The sequence below is a fragment of the Hyla sarda genome, chromosome 6 (assembly GCF_029499605.1).
Source record: "Hyla sarda isolate aHylSar1 chromosome 6, aHylSar1.hap1, whole genome shotgun sequence".
NCBI classification, from domain to species: domain Eukaryota; kingdom Metazoa; phylum Chordata; class Amphibia; order Anura; family Hylidae; genus Hyla; species Hyla sarda.
This window is the reverse complement of record NC_079194.1, coordinates 269161123-269180195: the sequence shown is the minus strand read 5'-3', so window position 1 is coordinate 269180195 and position 19073 is coordinate 269161123. Positions and strand designations below refer to the sequence as shown.

General features: G+C 47.7%; 1 protein-coding gene across 6 annotated transcripts in view; it reads left to right on the top strand.

Moving 5' to 3' along the window:
• Positions 1-14689, top strand: part of LOC130277031 (capping protein, Arp2/3 and myosin-I linker protein 3-like) — a 530598-nt gene extending 515909 nt beyond the window's left edge. For 5 of the 6 annotated variants that reach the window (XM_056527256.1, XM_056527257.1, XM_056527254.1 and 2 more), the window contains 2 exons: positions 14096-14167; positions 14399-14689. In XM_056527256.1, the coding sequence (XP_056383231.1) occupies positions 14096-14167; positions 14399-14482 (156 nt within the window). In that variant the 3' untranslated portion in view covers positions 14483-14689. The remainder of the gene's footprint in view (positions 1-14095; positions 14168-14398) is intronic. The other variant, XM_056527255.1, reaches the window with a different exon arrangement.
• Positions 14690-19073: the final 4384 nt, after the last annotated feature.

Below are 19073 nucleotides of genomic sequence, written 5' to 3'. Positions count from 1 at the left end.
AAACCCGCACTACTCCGCACCACTGCCTCCCTGACACTAAGGACAGCACTTAAAGTGCTTCGGCCTGGAACAGAGCAGTGCTAGGCCCCCGAAAGGAGCCGGGATGCAAACTTCACCAACCGATTAAACAGTATCTTGGCCAGAGGCTTCCTGTCCGTATTGAGAAGAGCTATGGGTCTCCAATTCTCAGTATGGCTAGGATCTTTACCCTTTGACAGGAGAATCAGGGCTGACCTCCACATTGACTTCGGCAGAGTGCCTGAGGAGAGACACTTATTGAATACCTCAGTCAAGAGGGGAGCTAAAGACTCCATTAAAGGTCCTGTACCACTCGGGTGTTAAGCCATCCGGACCTGGCGACTTCTTAGGGGCAAGCCCCTCAATCGCCAGTCTCACTTCTTCCCTGCTTTCTTCTGCCAAAACATCAACAGAGTGGTCAACCCCTGGCTCAGGAATGGCTTCAGCCAGGAAAACAGACATCTTGTCTCGATCTAGATCCTTCCTCCTCAAGAGGTGCGAGTAGAAGGATCTGACGACCTCCAAGATCTCTGATCTGGACCGATTCAGAGATCCTGTACTATCAATCAGTCCTGAAATGACTTTACTACTCACTGACATCTTACAGTTTCTGTAAGGGTCGGGCGAGTGGTACTTCCCAAAATCCCTCTCAAAAACCAAAGATGCGTGTCTATCATACGGAAACCTCATCAGCAAGGACTTCACTCTGGAGATATCCTCTCTGCTACCTCCAGTCGAGACGAGAAGCTAGAGTTTCCTCCTCAGACCCTGATACAAGCGGTACCTGTTCAGGGACCTGAGGCTCGAGAGCTGGCGAAAGAACCCCACAACCCGCTTCTTGAATATCTCCCACCACTCCAGCCTATTACTACAAAGATCCAGTAAAGGTACCTGACTCTGAAGAAAATCCTCAAAGGACTGTCTTATCTCCGCTTCCTCCAGGAGGGATGAATTCAGCTTCCTATAACCTTTTCCCATCCGGGGGGTCTCTGAAACATTCAGGTAAAACAAAATCATGCAGTGATCGGAGAACTCCACCTCAACCACGGACACTGCGGAAGAGATGGCTTCCTCCTTCAAATAAAACCTGTCTATCCTAGACCTGCGGCTACCTTGATGATAGGTGAAACCCACATGGCCCTAGGGGCTCCGGATGTGGGCGTCCTCTAGGCGTGCTTCTCTAGCTATGCTAATCAGTGCAACACTATCGCAAGTCAGTGGACCATTGGAGCCTCTCCTATCTTGGGACCTCGTGACATTATTGAAGTCCCCTCCAAAGATCACCTGCTGACTTGTAAAAAGAAAGGGCTTAATCCTCATAAAGAGATCTTTACGGCCCCGCTTAGTTTGCGGGTAGTAGATGTTAATGAGCCGGAGCTCATGTCCCTTCATGAACACATCTAAGATTAGGCACCTCCCCATTTCTAATTCAATTACCCGTTGGCATTCAACAGGAGTGGTAAAAAGTACCGCCACCCCACTATACGGCTCAGCCGCAAGAGACCAGTGGGAGGGACCGTGCCTCCACTCTCTCCTGGCTTTTACCAGGAAGGCTAGATCTGACATCCTGGTCTCCTGTAAAAAGAAAATGTCGGCTTCAACACTACAGAGAAAATCAAAGGCTGCAAATCTAGCCATATCAGACTTTATGCTGGCACAGTTAATAGATGCCAGCGTCAATGGGGGGAGTGCCGCCATACAGGGTGATAAAATTAGACGGCCACACCCTTTACTTTTGTTTTCCCTTCTTTTTTTTCCCCCTCATCCCCTGAAGAAGATGAGAGGGCAGGACCACTCTTTGATCTTTTTTTTACTCAGATAGATCAATTTTATCCCCATCTCCGTCTGGCCCCGGTCTAGCCCTGCCCTCCGAGTATGGTGCCCCGACAGGACAGGGCCTAGTTCACCCCAGAGGCTCCTTCTCCCTAGGCACCTCACCCTCAGCTTCCCCCTCCAAGGAGGGGGAGGAGATGGTATCGAGGACGAGGTACCGGTTTTACAGGTCAATCAGAGGGGGGGCAGTCGGGCTTCCGTTTTGGACCTGGCCCGCAGTACAAGGAACAGAGGGCTCTGGCCTCTTCTTTCTCCCCTTCCTTTTGCCCTTGTCTTTCTTTTTGGGCCTCTCCCCGCTCTCCTCATCCACACTTTCATAGTGGGAGGAATCGGAAGGGTTGGCCATATTGCCTGCGGTTACAGGGCCAGCTTCAGGAGCTGGGGTTGGAGCTACCCCCGTCACCTGGGCACTCTCCAGCTCCCCACTCCTCCTACGATTTTCCTCCCGCCTTAGTTTGGCGGGGCCCTTTTTCCTCCTCACTAGCCCTGTTGCGCCCCCATCCCTGCCCGTACCCGCCCCAGCCGAGGCAACTTCACAGCTCTCCTCAGCTGGAGCGGCCGCTGCACGGGCGAAGGCGCTAGGACAACGGCTGAAAGGGTGTCCGAGGACACCACACAGGTGGCACCGGATCTGCCTACAGGATGCGGCCAGATGACCCACCACACAAAGCACAGACCTGCACAGTACAGGCTGCGCTAGATTGGGTGGGGCTGCCACACCTGTGACAGACCTTAGGTTGCCCCTGGTAGAAGACCTGGATCCTATCACGTCCAAGGAAGGCGGCTGACAGAATGTGGGCAACCGTACTCCCTGAACGCTTGAGTTTGACGGAAAACGTCCAGGCACCGGACTAGATGCTGTGCTCATCCAGGTTTTTCTTGGGCATGTCCGTCACTCGGACGAACCGTAGGGGTGAATCAGGGCAAAGATGTCACTCGCCCTGAATTCCATCTGAAGGAGGATCTCAACCACTTTTGCGCAAGATGGACACGCATCCTCGCCCCTCCAAATCAGACGGTCCACATTTCTACAGTTATTGTCCTGCTCGGGTGTCAGGAGGGACCAGACCACCTCCCCATTCCACTCTCGGAAAGCCCCCAAACCATGCCTCTCTATCCAGAAATACAGGTCGACCTCACCCCTTCCCTCTACCTGGATCGACCTGTCGCCCCTACGCAGAGCCTCCAGGAGGCGCTGTTGCAAGTGACCACCAGAGTCGGACCGAGACGGGGACCCCCCTGAACCCCCGGCAGGGACATTAGCATAGCTCCTAGGAGCAGTCACTACCGGGAGAGCAGCCGGACCAGACTCAGAACCATCAGTACAGCCTCTCACACCACTACTCCCATCTTTATTCCCATCCATACCAAACTTCCCATTCTTACCACCACTACTCCCACCATCATTCACTCCACTTACACTCCTCTCATCCACAACACTACTACACAGCATTCTCACATCCTCCACTCTTTTCATGCCTGACAGATTCTGAGTTGGCTGGGACCTGTAGTACTGCTGGTTTTATTAACAGTCTCTGTGCTGGCTTGGCTGCTAGGGCCGGCGCTGATGGCTCCTCCTCCGTGGCTATTGTCACCTCCTGAGTCTGGGGCTGCCCCTCAAAGGGGACCCCCGCTTCACCCACAGTGCCAGCGCTTGCTTTGCCCGACCGCACGGGCTCTGCCGATGATCCTGGCGCCCGGACACCCCCCATAGAGGAGTGCCTCGAAGCGTCCGCAGAACACACAGTACTCGGTGGACCACCCCCCAAGCACATGTACACATCGCTCTCTGCCACTAGTGCCCAGACACTCCCCCCCCCCCATCTATTGCATCCGCAGCCTTTTCTGACCCCATGCTATACCCCCCTTTCTGGCCCCGCTCCACCACAAGAATGGGGTCTGGCAGTTTGGGGGACCCAGCAGCCTGAACCAACTTCACAGCTGGCCCAGACTGCTGGAAAGGACGAAACACAAAATACACTGTTTCTTGGACTTTCTGCTTCTTTTTTTTCCTTTTCTTTACTAATTCATCTTTGCCAAGATCCTCACCGAAGGGAAAATTCTCCAAGCGGGTAGGTGACTCTTGCAGCATGATGGCTCTCCATAAACCCCCAGTAGCCAGGTCCTTCTCACCGCTATCCTCCGTCTCACCATTACTGGAAGGTAGCGCAACCTCATATGGCTCAGGGTAGCTATCTTTGGGGGGCTGGGGGTCACATGCACCAGGGATGACATTCCCCTCACTTTCCATAGCTTCACCTTCCCCCGACTCTCCGTCACCTTCCTCCCCTCCATCTTCCTCCTCACTGCTGTCTTCATGGCTGTCTGCACCTGCTTGCATTACTTTAAACCTATGTTCATTAGACAGTTTCTCTTTAAAGATCCCTGCACCTCCAGCAATGTTCCTTCTGGCCTCCTCCACCTCAGCCACCTCTATCTTCAGAGCCCGCACCTGGGCAGAAAACTTCTGCCTCTTACCTCAAGAGGGATGGTCAGCCTGGTAGCATGAGAACTTCAGGTCTTCCCTCAGGCTCTGAAGTCTTCTGCCCAACTCCTCATACTCCGCCATCTTGGCCTGGATCTGCGACCGTTAAGTTGCCATCGACTCTCTTGGACCCCACACCCCCCATTGCTGGGGTTCTGGAGTAGCAGAAGGTCTGCTGCTCTTGCCAGTATTCTTGCATCCGGACGGGGGAGCGGGCTCCACATTTCTGCAGGCCCTGCTGGAACGCCTCACCCCGACCTTGGAACCGGCTGTAGACACTGTCTTCCCCCCTCTCGCCAGCTGGGAACGAGAGGTAGAAGCCCGGGACTCCCGGGGCTCCATGCAGGAAAGGCCCTCCCCAGGAGAAATGCTCTCTTCTGACACCTCTTTCTGTGTCAAAAACTGTCCAGAGTAGGAGAAAATTCCTATAGCAAACCTCTTCTGCTCCGGACAGTTCCTGACATGGACAGAGGTGTCAGCAGAGAGCACTGTGTTCAGACAGAAAAAAAAACAACTCCCCTTCCTCTGTAGTATAAAGCAGATGATAAATACTGCAAGGGTTAAGATTTTTTTAATAGAAGTCATTTACAAACCTGTTGATTTGAAAAAAAAAAAATCCACCCTAGTACCCCTTTAACCCCTTAAGGACCAGGCCATTTTACACCTTAGGACCAGAGCGTTTTTTGCACATCTGACCACTGTCACTTTAAACATTAATAACTCTGGAATGCTTTTAGTTATCATTCTGAGATTGTTTTTTCGTGACATATTCTGCTTTAACATAGTGGTAAAATTTTGTGGCAACTTGCATCCTTTCATGGTGAAAAATCCCAAAATTTTATGAAAAAAATGAAAATTTTGCATTTTTCTAAGCTCTCTGCTTGTAAGGAAAATGGATATTCAAACTAATTTTTTTTTGGATCACATATAAAATATGTCTACATTATGTTTGCTTAAAAAAATTGAGGTGTTTTTACTTTTGGAAGACACCAGAGGGCTTCAAAGTTCCGCAGCAATTTTCAAATTTTTCACAAAATTTTCACACTCACTATATTTCAGTGACCAGTTCAGTTTTGAAGTGGATTTGAAGGGTCTTCATATTAGAAATACCCCATAAATGACCCCATTATAAAAAGTGCACCCCCCAAAGTATTCAAAATGACATTCAGTAAGTGTTTTAACCCTTTAGGTGTTTCACAGGAATAGCAGCAAAGTGACGGAGAAAATTCACAATCTTCATTTTTTACACTCGCATGTTCTTGTAGACCCAATTTTTTAATTTTTGCAAGGGGTAAAAGGAGAACATTTTTACTGGTATTTGTAGCCCAATTTCTCTCGAGTAAGCACATACCTCATATGTCTATGTAAATTGTTCGGCGGGCGCAGTAAAGGGCTCAGAAGGGAAGGAGTGACAAGGGGATTTTGGAGAGAACATTTTTCTGAAATGGTTTTTGGGGGGCATGTCACCTTTAGGAAGCCCCTAGGGTTCCAAAACAGCAAAAATGCCACATGGCATACCATTTTGGAAACTAGACCCCTCGGGGAACGTAACAAGGAATTAAGTGAGCCTTAATACCCCACAGATGTTTCATGACTTTTGCAAATGTAAAAAAAAAGAAAAAATTTTACATAAAATGCTTGTTTTCCCCAAAATTTTTAATTTTTACAAAGAGTTAAAGCAGAAAATACCCCCCAAAATTTGAAGCCCCATTTCTCCCGATTCAGAAAACACCCCATGTGGGGGTAGAAAGTGCTCTGCTGGTGCACTGCAGGTCTCAGAAGAGGAGTAGTCACATTTGGCTTTTTGGAAGCAAATTTTGCTCTGGGGGCATGCCGCATTTAGGAATCCCCTATGGTGCCAGGACAGCAAAATACCCCCCGCGGCATACCATTTTGGAAACTAGACCCCTTGAGGAATGTAACAAGGGGTAAAGTAAGCCTTAATACCCCACAGGGGTTTCACAACTTTTGCATATGTTAAAAATTATTTATTTTTTTTCACTAAAATGTGTGTTTCCCCCCAAATTTAAAATTTTTACAAGGGTTAATAGCAGAAAAGACACCCCACAATTTGTAAATACATTTCTTTGGAGTACGTACATACGTTATTTTTTGATGATTTAGGCTTGGCGGGTGCACAGCAGGTCTTGCTTGAGTGGGAGCGCAGTCAGGGACCTTGAGCTTGATGTGGAGCCAGGATGTGGGACCCCCCCTCAAGGAGCGTTAATGGGGGAGCACTGAGCCCTAAAATAGGGGAACACTATGGGGGACAACGGGCCTTAACTGGGGTAGACAGGTGGGGTACAGAGGCCCGTAATATGGGGTACAGTGGGCCAGAAAATTATAAAACATAATAAAACAGGATATGTTCCCAGAATGATGACCCAGAGAATAGCCAAAACTTAAAAAAATATGCCCGCCCCAAACCCTATACTCTGAATCATCATTCTGGGAATATGATGTGTGTGGTCGTCCCTAACCTGTTGCCTCAAATGCGCACCCGCTCAGGTGGAGAGAGAGCGCTGCACATTTGAGGCAACATAAAAAAGTCCCTGATGATAGTGACTCAGTGACCTTTGACCCATTTTTGACAAAATACCCCCAGAGGTCTTATCAGGTTGTTCGTTTTTTAAAGGTTTTTTTTGGGCAATTTAGTGATTTATGGGGGTTATATTTTGGAATGTACTCTGGACTTGGTACATTGGTCAAATTATGGAAAATTCTAATAAAAAGGGAAAATTTAGGGCTCCATGGAAGTGTGATACTCCCTGAAGCAGCCTATGCAGAGGCCCGGATTATCTGGGCAAGTGTCACATTGGTACCTGGTGTCCCTCTGCATCCCCTTCCTGTAACACACTCAGCATTTTTTCTGGGATCGTCCCTTCTTTCCACTGTGGGGGATCACACCTGGAAAGTGCTGGCCTGGGACGATCCTGGCGCCTACAACTCCAGACCCTTGGGAAGTCCGGCCTGATCTTTCCCGGTCAGCAAAGATCAGGAACCTTAGGACTTCTTCTTGGTACTGGAGGAATGTCCCTGTGTTGCCAGCGTACTGGGATAGTACAAAAGCGTTGTACATGGCAACCTGTACCAAGTAGACAACAACTTTTTTGTACCATGCCCGTGTTTTCCGCATGGCGTTGTATGGCTTGAGGACTTGATCTGAGAGATCAACTCCCCCCATATACCGATTGTAGTCCAGAATACAATCGGGCTTGAGGACCGGTCCCACGGTACCTCGCACAGGGACAGGGGTGCTGCCATTCCCATGAATAGTGGTGAGTATAAGGACATCCCTCTTATCCTTACACTTTACCAACAACAGGTTATCATGGGTCATGGCATGGGACTCACCCTTGGGGATAGGCGTCTGGACCAAATTTAGAGGGAGGCCTCTCTGGTTCTTCCGCACGGTCCCACAAGCGGACGTGGATCTGGCGGAAAGGGATTTGAACAGAGGGATGCTGGTATAAAAGTTATCCACGTATACGTGAAAACCCTTATCCAGCAGTGGGTGCACAAGGTGCCAGACGAGTTTCCCGCTAATACCCAGAGTGGGGGGACATTCTGGGGGTTCAATACGGGAATCTCGTCCCTCGTATACTCTAAACTTGTAAGTGTACCCGGAGGTACTCTCACAAAGTTTGTAGAGTTTCACGCCATACCGCGCCTGCTTCGAGGGAATATACTGGTGGAAGATGAGTCTCCCCTTAAAACTGATGAGAGACTCATCTACCGAGAGTTCCCTGAGGGGCACGTAGGCCTCCAAAAATTTTGGGGCAGGGAAGTATGTACTGTGTGGTGCTTGGTGTAAAAAGTGTATTACAGTAATAGGGAAAAAAAAAAAAAACTGCGCCCCCCCAAAAAAAGGGGTGGCAAACGCAGCTCCCTGAATCCCTAATAGGACCCGGGGTAAGGGATCAGACCCTAATAGGACCCTGGGGAACCTATTAGGGGGTCAGGGGGGGGGGGGGTTATAAAAAAAAAAAAAAAAAAAAAAAAAAAAAGCTGAGGCCAAAAAAAAAAACGGGATGGCGCACGCAGCTCCCTGAACCCCCTAATAGGACCCGGGGTCAGGGATCAGACCCTAATAGGACCCTGGGGACCTATTAGGGGATCAGAGGGGGGGGGTACTTTTTTTTTTTTTACTTTTATGTCACTTTTTAACTTATCGAACTCCTACCTGTCCCTGCAATAAGCTTACCCTATTCTAAGGCTCCTGAGGGGGCTCTGGAGCTCCGAGGGGGGATCCACAGCTTCTTCTCCCTGCTGCACCCACTGACTGAACAAAAACAGCGGTTCCAGCAGCGGGAAGGAGCCGTTAACCCCTCCTCTGCCGCTCTGCTATTGGCCGGACGATTGCAGGCCAATAGCAGCGTTGCTGGGGTGGTGACAGTATTGTCACCGCTCCCCAGCAACGGCAGGTGATTGGCGGTGAATTGTACACCGCCGATCACCATTTATTCCAGGGTCATCGGGTCACAAGTGACCCGAATGACCCGAATCGCCAAAGATCGCTTGCGTGATTTCGCAAGCGATCTCTGGCGATCGCCGACATGCGGCGGTCCCGGGACCCCCCTCGGCATTTGCATGGCATGCCTGCTGAATGATTTCAGCAGTCATGCCGTTCCGATCTCTGCCCGGCGCGCGGCAGGGATCAGAAAATGCCAGGACGTACGGGGATGTCCTTAAAGCCCAGGGTGCAAGGACGTCCCCGTACGTCCTTGCTCCTTAAGGGGTTAAACAAAAAATGGGCTTCTGGTTTGATGAGCTCAGGTGACGGTGATGCTGCTGCATGTTTAGATTCTATAAAAAAAAACTTCAAGAGGAGGGGCACGGTCAGGTGGTTCAGTCCCTGTCCGATATTCTGCTGTCCGGAAATTCTTTTCTACCTTACCAGATGCAGACAATGTGGCAATATGTCGTCTCAGCAAACAGTTCATACACTGGGACCTTGGCCAAAGCTTACTTTCTATCAAAACCTGCCCAGAGAAAAAGTTGCTGGGTTGCCCATAGCAACCAATCATATTGCTTCTTTCATTTTTAAAGAGGCCTGTGAAAAAGGAATGAAGCGATCTGATTGGTTGCTATGGGCAACTCAGCAACTTTTTCTCGTGACAGGTTTTGATAAATCTTCCCCTACGTCTATACCTAGGCATGTGGGGGAGATTTATGAAAACCTGGGTAGAGGAAGAATGGTGCAGTTGCCCATAGCAACCAATCAGATCGCTTCTTTAATTTTTAAAGAGGCCTGTGAAAAATTAAAGAAGCAAGCTGATTGGTTGTTATAGGCAACTGCCCCACTCTTCCTCTGCACAGGTTCTTAAATTTTTCCCAGGCCTCTTTAAAAATTAAAGAAGCAAGCTGATTGGTTATGGGCAACTGCACCACTTTTCCTCTACCCCCATGGAGTATCACCACAAGGCCACATGAGACACCCCACAATGTGAGGAAAACGCTTCTGCTACTGATGGTCCTCCAGAGGCCTCATAACTGTCTAGAAACCAAGCCTTGTCCACAGGCAACACATTATCTTGTCTCGTCCTCATCAGTGTCTCCTCCGCCTCAACCCGTCAGTTATCTATTGGAGAATTTGTCTGCCAGACCACGGTATTCTCCCAGTTACCCTGTTCTAGTGCCTCAATTCGCACCTGGCCAAGTTGCTGGAGGCATAGCCGCTACCGTACCATCTTGTTGACTCCACGGACTTCAGGCCGCTAATGGGGTGTGCCCAGCTCAGGTGGCGCATGCCTAGTCACTATTATTTTGCCAGAAAAAATGTCCTTGCTTTGCACAATAATGTAGCGGAGAGGGAGGGCCACTCCATACAGTTGTCTGTGTGCAGAACAGGGCATGCCATGATAGTTACATGGAATATTAGCCACGGCCAGGCGGAAAAAACATCATCAAAATGCGGCATCTAGGTAGCATGTGTAACACCTGTGGACCCACTGTGCCACAATTGGCAGCTGGCCAGGCATGAAGAATGTGGCAAACTGACACTAAAGATAGTGCCAGACACAGCAATGCTGATTAAGGTGTTTATTTACTACGTACATGCAGAGTCCAAGCAACATCAAGTCCTATAAACAGGCAGAGATAAGGAACCAGGAACAGTAGACATATCAGGCAGAGACCTAACAATGTAAACAAAACAAAGCAGAATCCACAATAGAGGCCTGCATTGGGATTGGGATCCTGCGGGACCCAACCCAAAATGTGCGTGCACAGGCAGTCAGGAGGCTGCTGCGGGCAGATGCGGGTGGTCAGGCACTATGCCTGTGGGACGCGCAAATCCCACAAAATCCCACACCAGCCTCTATATAACTCGAAATGAGACAGTGACTGACTGTCTCACACTCAGAGTGCCCCTCCCAGTACTGTCTCCTCCCCCTGCCGCCACTGCCCCCCCAACCCCCCCCCCAACTCTATGGAAGGGATAGGGGATGAGGACCCTTTGCAAGGTGACACTGATGAGGACAAGGGCCATGACTAACCTTGGTATGGGATGGAGGCGAAACAAGCTTGGCCCTCAGAAAAGCTTGCAAGGATGGCTAGCTGGATGGTTTTTTTAAGTGCCAGGTGAGTGGCAGGCATATTGCAAGCTTAAAGGAAAAAAAATGACTACTGGAAAGCCACACTCTTATACCCTTGGTATAAAGCCAAAATTAAGGAATTTTTCTCACCTTCTGAGAAGGAGGCTAAATTGTATTTGTTTAAGGATAAGCTACACAGCCAGCTTGGGGCTCCTTGCCCACCCTCAGCATAATCACCATGATGCCTTACAGTATGCCTACCATGTACCACCCCAGTCCCGCTAGTGCTACACTCGGCCACTGATTCCACCTCCCCCACTTCGGCAACATACTCCAAAGCTTAACTCTCCTCACACAACTCTTCCTCTTGGCTAGTGTTTTCCTTCTGCATTGCAGTAGGGGGAGGCAAAGACAGAGAGGAGGAAACATATTGTGAAGGATAGACATTTCCACCTCACCAAGTGACTGTAGACAAGGAGGAATCCACTGACAGGTGGTTCACCGTCATATTGTCCTCTGCCGTCTCCTCAGAATACTTATGACTCATCCAGTCCAGAAAAGCCGGATCATACGTTGAAAATCACATAACCTCAGGCAGGCAGTGAGAACTTGGGATGGCTGATGCGGCTGCTCCAACAACCAGCAAGCACCTGGCTGTTGTTGCTGCTGCCTTTACTGGTGCTGGTACTGCTACCAACATTCTTACTGACAGAGAACATGGCATGGGCCTTCTGTCCTCTACCCTGTCCAACAATGCCTTTATCAAACATAGTTTTGGAGGTTAGTTTTCTTATAACCAGGTAGGTTATATGAAGGCAAGTTTAAACCCAAAAATGTAAACTTACAGTCGCTTTTATTGAGCTGCTATGTCCCACACAGGACCATATAATGCGTGTTTGAGGAAATCAATAATATGCACAAAAAATGTGTTAAAAGGGCAGATGCATCTCACATGGATGCCTTTTTTACTTCTCTGCTATCACAAAAATAGGAAGATATAATGCATGTTTTGGAAAACCATTAATAATGAAAAAAAACTGTGTTATCAAACATGTATTATATATTTCTATCTGTGTAATAGCGGCGTAGTAAAAGGCATGTGCATGTGACACATTTCTGCCCTGTTAACACAGTTTTTGTCACTATTATTACTTTTAACAGGGCATATCCGTGTCACATGCACACTGTTTTTCTTTCGCTGCTTTCACACAGTAGAAAGATAAAATACATGTGTAATTGAACCGGGAAAATAAACGTACAGTGTCTTAATAAGGCTGATGTGTTTTAACTGCACATGCTTTTTAGTCCGCTGCTATGCTACAAACTGTAGTTATACTGTTTTTGTGATTAGTCCCTGTAGATGTGAGTAAAGGCACTATGCTGCATTTATTGCACTTTCCGTATCTATTGCTATCATACAGGTCAGCTTTTCTCTGTTCAGTATTTGTTCTGTTTTTTTTTTTTTTTTTCGGTGAGCCTTGACAAAGGCTTGTCGGGCTTTGTGGTACTTGATTAGGCTTGTGTAGTAATGGACATATAGTCCCCTTATGACCAGCCCACACAAAGAGACTGGGAATGATCACTTCTTTGCTGTGGATTCTTGTATAGCCCCTATAGGATTTGTGCAGGGCGGATTTGTTATAGTTAGGATAAAGATTATGGCTCCATGAAATAGATTGTGGCTGTTCACACACACTGTCAGTCCTATCTCTATCTCTGTGTATTCTTGTGACCTGATCTCTCTCTCTCTCTCTCTCTCTCTCTCTCTCTCTCTCTCTCTCTCTCTCTCTCTCTCTCTCTCTCTCTCTCGGTCTCTCTGCTGCTTTCACTACAATGCTGGAGCCTGCTTGTGAACGTTTACCTCTGTAAAACTCCCCTCCCCTTGATGTCTCCTATTGGCCTTTGAGATGATTGACACTTTAACCAGTAAATCATATGATAATCTGGGTTATTATGTGATATGATGGTAACCCTAATGTTATGCCACTGCCCTTGCTCCTCCCACTTTCTCTGGGCACCAAAACACCTTGTTTTTCATGTGCTTTCATGCTTTTACCGGTTTGCACAAACCAGAAGGTCTAAAGTTCGACGACCTGAGCAAAAGCCTAAATTTGAGTCAAATCCGGGTACACCACTCCATAGATGAAGCTATGGGAAAAGACTGTATCTTAAATTGCTATATTCTAATTGTATGAACTAATGGACTGGATAAACTATTGATGAAGATGTAGCAATATTTTTACATCATGAATGATTGGAAAGAAGACTAATTGATCTTATTGTTGGATCTCTACATAACTGATCAATCTATATTTTATATGGTTATTCCAGAGGAGGAGCTAATGACACCAGATTGATGGAATGCTACAATGTATAAGAAGAATCAGAGTGTGAACAATATTCACTATATGTTATAAATACACCATGGTCTCTGTGTAACACCCCCTTCCCCAAAGAGAGATGAAGAGCTGATATATGGTCTCTCCAAGAATAGTCTTGCCTATTCTACATTCTAAAGCTAGTTCCGGATTTGTCTTGCAAAGCCACTATTAGTAGAATAAGCTGTGTGTTGTCTGTTCCTTAGAATGAATGTCAGTTCACAGACAAGGGTTCATTTCTTTCTAAAGGATCACGATGCAAAATCAAAAACTTTTGCAGTATTTTGTAGTACCTTTTTTATTGGACTAACAGAATTTTGTAGAGACAAGCTTTCAGGATTCCTCCCATTATTTATGTGGTAATCATGAAGATTACCACGTCACTAGTGAGGAGACAATTTAGTCCGAGTCCCTCTATGTCCTGTCACCCAGCTCAGCCTGGCCTAGGATGCAGGCACTGTCGCCAGAGGGATTCCAAGATGGAACTGATGATGGGGAGAGGAAGGATCCTCACGCCATGCAGTGGGGAAAAGAGGCTCCTTGGTGAGTCAGTGGGCCCGAGTTGGGGCTTAAACTGCTCCCTGTAGCGGCAGGGGTTTTGTTCAGGGAAATTGGCATAACTTGCACAGCTGGGGATCTGCACGTCTGTGCTCTCTGACTGGCTCCGCCCCTGACATTTACTGTTTAAGGCTTTATCTATATATTGTCTATATTTATTTACCAATGTAGGCAAAACATAGACAAATCCAAATACCAATTACAATTTTTCATCAGTTTGTTAAAAGGTAACTAAAGAAAATAAGAATGTTATTGTTCTCTATGTAATGAAAGATTTACTTTAACAGATTCAAGATTATCTCCAGAGGAACAATAAACTTACCAATAGCATTACTGGAAACACCATTATATCTCAAGAGGTAACAAAAAGAAATCTAAAACAAATTACTACAAAATTGTTGTTTTTTTTACAAAATTGTAGATTTTTTTTTTACAGATTTTTAAGCCGATATTAGTGTTAAAAAAATTACAAATAAATAAAAACCTTCCAATTTCTTTACTATCAGTTGTTTGCTTGAACTGCATTAAAACTTGAATTAAAAGGGCTTGTGTAAAGGCACCGTTAATGACTGTCTTTTTTTGATTTTCAGAAGAAATGCCTTCCAGCATCACCCAGACCTCTGACAAATATTGAACATGAATTTCAAGAGGCCATTGAATCCTTAGAACAATAGCAGATCTCTACATAAGGAGCGGTAGTTAATGATACTAGCTTAAAAGATGAATGAATCAGAGCGTAAGCTCTGCACTTACTTGTGTACATCACCTTTGCCTTTATATTTTTGCTAAAATTTGTGAGGCAATGCATCCTCAAAAGGAATATTGTCGCTTGTGTTATGATTGTGTTAAAGCTGTGTTAAACAATAAACCTACATAAACAAATACAGTGGGAGAAGAAAACTATTTTATATAATTGTTCATAGAGGGAGACAGTGGCGTACCAAGGGGGGGGGGGGGGGGGGGGTGGCCCGCCCCGGGTGCCACTCTCAAGGGGGGTGCCAGGGGCGGACTGACCTGCCGCCGCAGCTGCTGAGGTCCGGGACACTCGTCCCAGATCCCCAGCAGACAGCGCTACATTCTCCTGTATGCGCGATACACGCACATACATGAGAAGGCGTCCCCTCTGTGTGAGCCACATCTGCAGCTACACAGAGGAGACGTGACCTCCGCCCCCACGCAGCACGCAGTACAGGCGCCGGTGACGTCACTCATCCGGCGCCTGTACTGTGGAGGGGAGAAGACGCGGGCCCTGCAGCTGAGGAGATCGCTGCGTAGGACATCAGGTGAGCATCCTTTTTTTTTTTTTTGCTCTGCATTTACCTATAGGGAAGGGGGGGTGCTCTGCATTTGCCTATAGGGAAGGGGGGAGAGGGGGGTGCTCTGCATTTACCTATAGGGGAGAGGGGGTGCTCTGCATTTACCTATAGGGAAGGGGGGGAGAGGGGGTGCTCTGCATTTATCTACAGGGAAGGGGGGGATAGGGGGGGTGCTCTGCATATACCTATAGGGAAGGGGGGAGAGAGGGGGCTCTGCATTTACCTATAGGGAAGGGGGGGTGCTCTGCATTTACCTACAGGGAAGGGGGGGAGAGGGAGTGGGGTGCTCTGCATTTACCTATAGGGAAGGGGGGAGAGGGGGGGTGCTCTGCATTTAACTATAGGGGAGAGGGGGGTGCTCTGCATATACCTATAGGGAAGGGGGGGGAGAGGGGGGTGCTCTGCATATACCTAGGGCTGGGCAGTATGACCATATATGTGTATCACGGTATTTTTTTTTACTTAACCCGCGTGCGTTGTTCGGCTTCCCCCCCCAAAATCATGTGACCCATCAGCACTGTTCTGCTCCCCCTAATTAATGATTGGCCCAGCGGGGTACTACTCACATATGTCAAGCACTGCCCTCCTCCTCTTTGTTGGGGGCCGCCGGCGATGGAACTCGCTGTATGCCAGTGGTCTCCAACCTGCGGACCTCCAGTTGTTGCAAAACTACAACTCCCAGCATGCCTGGACAGCCAACGGCTGTTCGGGCATGCTGGGAGTTGTAGTTTTGCAACAGCTGGAGGTCCGCAGGTTTGAAACCACTGCTGTACGCTGTATACCTATGCCCGGGCTGCAAAAGATACGGAAATAAAACTTTTAACTCACCCATGTCGGCCGCACGCTGGGGACGGGAACACTGGACAACCGTCAGCCTATCACCGGCCGGAGCGATGCCCCGCCCCTGCCAGTGATAGGCTGAGCCCACTGTCATGTAAGAAGCCGGCTTCATACATGACAGTGGGCTCAGCCTATCACTGACCAGGGCGGGGCATCGCTCTTGCCGGTGATAGGCTGACGGCTGTCCGGCGTTCCCGTCCCCAGCGTGGGTGAGTTAAGTTTATTTTCTGTATCTTTTGCAGCCTGGGCATAGGTATACAGCGTACAGCAGTGGTCTCAAACCTGCGGACTTCCAGCTGTTGCAAAACTAAAACTCCCAGCATGCCCAGACAGCCGTTGGCTGTCCGGGCATGCTGGGAGTTGTAGTTTTGCAACAACTGGAGGTCCGCAGGTTGGAGACCATTGGTGTACAGAGAGTTCCATCGCCGGCTGTCCGGGCATGCTGGGAGTTGTAGTTTTGCAACATCTGGAGGTCTGCAGGTTGGAGACCACTGGCGTACAGTATAGAGTTCCAGCGCCCAGCGGCCCCCAACAAAGAGGAGGAGGGCAGTGCTTGACATATGTGAGTAGTACCCAGCTGGGCTGATCATTAATTGGGGGAGCAGAACAGTGCTGGCGGGTAACTTAGCATTAGTTCCCCGATGTGGGGACAGCGCTGTGCTGGGCTGATAATACATTCCCGAGGGGGAGGGGCCCAACTGGTATTGCGGTATGTGGGAAAATTCATATCGTGCAGCCCAAAAAATTTGGTATTCGGTATGAACCGGTATACCGCCCAGCCCTAGATATACCTATGGGAAAGAGGGGGGGGGGTGTAGCTCTGCATATACCTATGGGAAAGAGGGGGGGTGTAGCTCTGTATATACCTATGGGGAAGAGGGGGTGGGGGGTTTAGCTCTGCATATACCTATGGGAAAGAGGGGGGTGTAACTCTGCATATACCTATGGGAAAGAGGGGGGTGTAGCGTAGCTCTGCATATACCTATGGGAAAGAGAGGGGGGGGTGTAACTCTGCATATACCTATGGGAAAGAGGGGGTTACCTGGCTACCTACCTACCTGCCCTTTTACTGTGCAGGACACCAAGGAGGGCATTATTGCAGTTTGTGGGCCTATAGATGGAAAGATTGTGTAGAGGAGGGCACTGAATATATGCAGAGTCTGACATGTTTTTCCTGCAAATGTTAAGAGATCCACATGGCGGACTTATCCGGACAGAGAAGAAAAGGAAAGAGGACTTCGCTGATCAGAAAAGACGGAATTGTGAGTCCCAAAATGTAACTGTAATCACTTATATGGTATATACATCCTGTGTACAGCTGATATCTACCGCCATATGGTCCTGTATATAATCACTTATATTGTATACAGATTCTTTATAGTATACTGGTCTGTATATAGTGGTTTTATTCAGTACAGTATGGCAGTATTATCCAGTTATTGTGTGGTGGTATATATTTACTCCTTGTATACCAGTATTATTGGTCATGGAAATTTACCTACGTTAAAGTGTTTCTTATATATATAAATTTTAATTTATTGTGTGTGGGATTTGGGTGAAATAGGAGCATGGCAGAAGATTGACGAGCTGCAGAGCCTAGCAGGGGCCCTTGCCTTTTTATTGGTCCGGGTGCCCGAGTGTTGTCAGTCCGCTCCTGGGGGGAGGGGAGGGAGGGGTGTAATTAAGGGGGGGTGCGTGTATGTGTGTGTGTGTGTGGGGGGGGGGATGCCAAACAAAGGGTCCGCCCCGGGTGCCAAATGCTCTAGGTACGCCCCTGGAGGGAGATAGGATCCCTATTACAAGCTATTGGTCTTCACAAGTTTTTACTCATAAGCATTTTGTTATGATACAACTGAGATATGTGAACAAGTTTCACATAACCTAATTCTCTCCTGTGTATAGACATTTCTTTTGTTCAGCAAATTTCTTAATTCCAAATTTTAAATGTCAAGGAAGAAAAGCCTGAATCATGTATCTCTCTTTTTTTTAAATGCGCACTGTTAGAAACAATAACTTTTGATATGTTATCCCTAGTATATGATGGTAATGAAATGACATAACGCTGTAAAATGATATCAATATTAGAGATGAGCGAATCGAAGTTGACAAACCCGAATTCGTTACGAATTTCATGAAAAATTTGATTCGCAACGAATTCGAATATCGCCGCGATTCGATTGCGCGAATCGCTTCATTAAACTCCATTTTACAGCGTTCCAGGCTATTGGAGACCTAAGATGGCGGATCCACATGTGAGTACATGGGGCAGGGGATTATGGGAGGGCGGGAAACAGCGGCAGGAATGAAGGTTGGCGGGCTGACCCTGAATCACATGTGAGATGCAGCCTATCAGTGTGATGTCACAGCCCCTATATAATTGGCGGCCATCTTGCCTCTCTTCATTTTATCTATGCACTCAGATAGAGAGGACGGGACTGCGGGTGTGTGAATAGCTCATACCACAGCGTTACACTGCAACTGCTAGTCACATCAGCATTAGGGAAAGACAGGAGTGCAGAGTGCTTTGCTGTTCACACTGAGAAGGATCATTGATGGCTAAACCTCCTATTCACGTTATTGAGCATTGCAGCAGAGAGGGGCAGGTAGCTGTCAGCTGCCTCATACAGATCTCCAAGCTGCCTGAACTTTCTGAAGCATCTTATCTCCTCATTTTTCAGCCCAATTGAGGTTTTTTTTTGCTCCACAAATCTTTTGCTGCTCAGAATTGTGTGACCGATTGCAATTTAGGGTTTAATCCCTGTATTTTTTGTTTTTTTGTGGTGCTGCACTGTTGGGTCCTGCTGCTGTTCAGAAATACGTGATTGTTCAGTGGAATGTAGTGCATTTGTACCATTTTGTACCTGTTAATCTGTCAAGGGGCTGGCTACATACTGTGCAAGTCCAAACAATAGTATTCACCAGCTGTTTTTTTTTTTTTTTTAAATACAGAGTTTTTTCTGCGTATAGTTACACATATTACTGCCCTCGTCAGTGCATACCGCATAGATACATCCAAGTATTGTACCATTTAGTACCTGTTAATCTGTCAAGGTGCTCCATACCGTCAAAGTCCAAACAATAGTATCCACTGGCTGGTGTTTTTAAAAAA